A 4,507-nucleotide genomic window follows, 5' to 3' on the forward strand; every position below is an offset into this window, starting at 1 on the left:
GAAGGGTCTAGGCCCGAAACGTCAGCCTCTCTGCTCCTATGATGCTGCTTGGCCTGCTGTGTTCATCCAGCCCTGCACCTTGTTGTCTTAAATGGAAGGAAGGCTGGTTTATGTGAAGGGCTGGGCTGCGTTCACAACTCTCTGTAATTTCTTGTGGTCTTGGGCAGAGCAGTTGCCGTGCAAAGCTGTGATGCATCCAGATAGGATGCTTTCTATGGTGCATCTGTAAAAATTGGCAAAAGTTATTGCGGACATGCCGAATTTCCTTAGCCTTCTGAGGAAGTTATATTTCAAATGGCAGATGTAAATGCAGCACAATCTTACTACAACTTTACATTTCCAGTTCAACTCCTTGGAACAGGGTGGGAACTCCTGCCTCATCCTGCTTCCATTAAATACACAAAACGAGGGTTGGAATTAGGATTCAGATAACTTCACTCCCACCTGACCCCAGTTTGAAAGGGAGGCAGAGTTAAATTCCACCTCCAATCCCCCAGCTCCATTGGGCCAATGTTGATTGCCTCTGTGTGGAGATTTTGTTTTTCTGTAGATTGTTAATATTTAAAGAATTGGACTTTTATCATTTGACCCTAACCGTGCACGTATTAAATATTGTCTGTGTGTGTGTGGGAGAGAGAGAGAGTGAGAGATCGATTCTGTCAGTGTGTGAGACTGTATGTATGTGTATGAGAAAGAGACTGTGTGTGTGAGACAGACCAGGTGTGTGTGAGAGAAAGACAGAGACCGTGTGTATCTGTGTGTGAGGGGGAGAGCGAAGTGTGTGTGTGTGTGTGAGAGAGAGAGTGAGAGATCGATTCTGTCAGTGTGTGAGACTGTACATACATGTATGAGAGACTGTGTGTGAAAGACAATGTGTCAGTGTGAGACCATGTGTGTGTGTATATGTGTGTGAGAAAGAGACTCTTGTTTATGTGAGAGAGATCAGGTGTGTGTGTGTGTGTGTGTGTGTGTGTGCACGCGCGCGCGCGTTTGGGACTATTAGCCTGTATGTCCCATCATTGCTGCCTTAAGTAGATCATTGACCATTTGGACCCCACGACTAAGATAATCTCAAAAATGTCTACTCCTCAAGCCTTCCCCTTATTCCTTTAATATCCTCCTTTAATTTCGGTCTGGGGCCGAGTGTTCGATCGCATGTCTTCGGCCTCTGTTTATTGTTTCAGGATGTTTACGCGAGTTAGAAATGGAACGCCAGGCCAGTTTGAGGGAGCTGCCGGGCACTTGGCTTCCATTTGCTTCTGCTGATTGGAAACTTCCACCTAAAGCCCTGTGCTCTGTCCCTTTCCTTTGACAGTACTCCAAAATGCTGAAGCACTTCAGTGAAGACGATGCGAAGATGCAGCCGGATGAATTCTTCGGGATATTTGACGCTTTCCTGCAGTCGTTTGCTGAGGCAAAGCAGGACCTGGAGAACATGAGGAGGAAGAAAGAGGAAGAGGAACGTCGGGCCCGCATGGAAACCATGGTAAGGGAGGCATCATGGGAGAGTCATCGAAGAGGGGGCGGTTGGGGGGAGGGGGAGGGGTAGTGGGAGCACGGCCGGTATTACTCCACTCCACTGAAGGGTTTGGGTAGATTTTACACGAGGACATGTCCTCTGTGACATAGCCTAAAGGCCTGATTTCAAGCCGAGGTGTAATGTAACCCTCCCATATTGTGTGGTATGAATGTGACACTCACACAAACTCCAGTGATACTCAGAAGAGCATTTGTGGGCCTAGCGGAAATGAAGGTGAGCCACTAGCGTGAACATGTTTGCGCTCGGCTCAGACGAGTCACTTCCCCGAGCGGCAAGGGTGCCTCCATGGTAACAGGCCCAATTTAACAAAACCCTGCCGAACCCCTATTTAGTGTAACCAGTTTGATCATATGCAGGGCATGTGAGTACACATCAGTGTGTGAGAAAGGTAGACTACATTGCAGCTGAAATTAAACAAAATGTAGGCCGCTGTAGGGAATCGGGGAGATAAAAACCTCTCTGACTACAAACAGGAGGCATCACACAGTGGAGCAGATGTAGGCCATTCAGAATATCATTCAGTAATATCATGGCTGACTCTCAACTCCACTTTCCAGAATTTTCCTCGATTCCCTTCCTGATTAAAAGGATGTCTTTCACAGCCTTGAATACACTTTATGACCCAGCCTCGACAGCCCTGTCCAGTAAAGAATTCCACTGACTCACTACCCTCTGAGAGAAGAAATTCCTCCTCATCTTTATCTTTAAACGTGCGATCGCTTATTCTGAGATTAATACCCTCTGGCCCTAGACTGTCCCAGAAATGGGAAACAACCTTTCCAAATATAACTTAGCAAGTCCCCTAAGAGTCATATAGATTTCCGTAAGATGGAAATAACAAATAGCTGTTGCAAATCTGCTCCACACTCAGGATAACCCTGGATGATCAAGCACTGTCTGTTGTTCCTTCTTGTGGCACAGTGGTAATGTTTGTACTTCTGAGCTAGAAAGCCCAGGTTCAAGACCCGCGTGCTCCAGAGCTGTGTAATAATATCTCTGAACAGGCTGATTACAAATTATCTGAAGTTCCCTTTCAATCCCTCTGACCCTGAAACACAGGCAAACTAAAACAAATACATGCCTATGCACAGACACACACTGCGTACATGCATACACAGACACACATACAGAGGCATGTATGCAGAGATATGCACCACACATAGGCATGCCTAAACACAGACATATACATATAGACTTGTACACACAAGCACATAAATACAGACGTGCATACAGAGGCATGTACAGACATATACACACTTGCTGTTATCACCATATTCTAATATGTTCACCACTAAGTTCTAAATTAATTCAATGTAAACTAAAAAAAACTTTCATTTTGGCAAATAATCTATCCTGTGGGATATTATCATGTATTCTGCAACTTCATTGAATAGCGCCTATACATACTCCCCTGTCCGCACTGTTGGTGATTTCCTCAAACAAGTTCAGGATGAATTTCTTCTGTCAGAGGGTTGAGAGTCTTTGGAATTCCTTGCCACAGAGAGCTGTGGGGGCAGAGATTTTTGTGTATATTTAAGGCTGAGAGAGATAGATTCTTGATCAGTGATGGAATCAAGGGCCATATAGAAGATGCAGGAAAGTGCAGATGTAAGAAATGTTGGATGAACCATGATTTATCCAACAGCGGGCTCGAGGGCCCAAACTCCCAACTCCTGCTCAAATGTCTTATGGTCTCAAATCAAGTAGATGATTGAAATCACCTTGTACAGAATGAGATCCCACAAATATCAGTGAGAGAACTGACCAGATATTCTATTTAGTGATGTGGGCTGAGGTATAAATGTGGAGAAATTACTTGCTCATTTTGAGGATAGTACAATGTGATGTTCTGTGGCCATCTGTAAAGGCAGACATGTGGCAGAGTGGGAAGAAGAGCTGGGCTGCTTTTCACAGGGTCTCGGCCAATCTGCTGCTTTGACACCCAAGGCAATTGTGCTGCACTGGGTGGATGTAAGCTGTAATTGTCCCCTTTGGCTTCAGACTCAAAGACTAGTTCCAATACAAGTCCCTCAATTAAGTCAACTCTAAATAAAAAAAAAATGCAGCCTGTTCAATCCCTATGTCATGGCTGCGTGTAGGACCTTACTGTGCACAAAATAACTTTTACAACAGCCGAAAACACTTTGTGCTGGGTCCAGAGGCTGTGATAGGTGTCCTCCCAATGCCAGTTTCATGTAGTTTATATTCTTATTGATCCTCTTGATCCTTTCTGTCTTGTTTCCCTTGAGCTTGAAACATGTCAGTGCACATGATCTCTACTCCCCCTGCATCCTCGCCAATTTGAAGTCAAGAGCCGTCTGGTGTAACAACCCTACAAAAGGTTGCTCTCCTGATATTCCACCTACCACACCCATCGCAACACACAATATTGTCCTACTGCAAACAAGATGTTTCAAGAGAAACAAACTCCCATTTCCTTAAATATTAGAAGAAGTAATTCAGGAGTGGGAAGGGATACATAGTTGAAAACCCTTGGCATTCCAAGCCAGTAATTGCAGTATGTTCACTCCTGTGCTCCATTATCAGAGTCCTTGGAGTAGCTCACAGCCTTAATATCCCAGCAGTCAGTAATTCTATATATAAATGGGTTTCAAACCAATGATTCTTAACTGTAACTCCAACCAAAGTTGACAACTCACTGACAAATCCTTTCCTCCTTCAGCATTCCCCAAATGTTTTTATTCCATGACAGTCTAATTATGAGAAAATCTCCCTTCCCTATCTTACCAGGGAATATTTTACCGTGTGTCACAGACAGAAAGCAGTTGGTGATGTGGAGAATTTATTTAATTAACTTATCTGATTTTACTGGGCAGCTATCCAAAGGAACAGAAGCTGGAATTGTGTGTGTGAGCGTGTGTACGCATTTCAGTGTATGAGAGTGTGTGTGTGTGTGTCTGTGTGTCTGTGTGTGTGCATTTGTGTGTTTGTGTCTGTGTGTGTGTG

At 44.4% G+C, this 4,507-nt stretch overlaps 1 protein-coding gene across 1 annotated transcript in view; it reads left to right on the top strand.

The window, feature by feature from the left end:
• LOC109922617 (disheveled-associated activator of morphogenesis 2-like) overlaps nt 1-4,507 on the top strand; it is a 315,937-nt gene that overhangs the window by 303,290 nt on the left and 8,140 nt on the right. The window contains exon 19 of the mRNA XM_048596662.1: nt 1,316-1,486. Within this exon, the coding sequence (XP_048452619.1) occupies nt 1,316-1,486 (171 nt within the window). The remainder of the gene's footprint in view (nt 1-1,315; nt 1,487-4,507) is intronic.

The sequence above is a fragment of the Rhincodon typus genome, chromosome 5 (assembly GCF_021869965.1).
Source record: "Rhincodon typus isolate 14 chromosome 5, sRhiTyp1.1, whole genome shotgun sequence".
NCBI lineage: Eukaryota > Metazoa > Chordata > Chondrichthyes > Orectolobiformes > Rhincodontidae > Rhincodon > Rhincodon typus.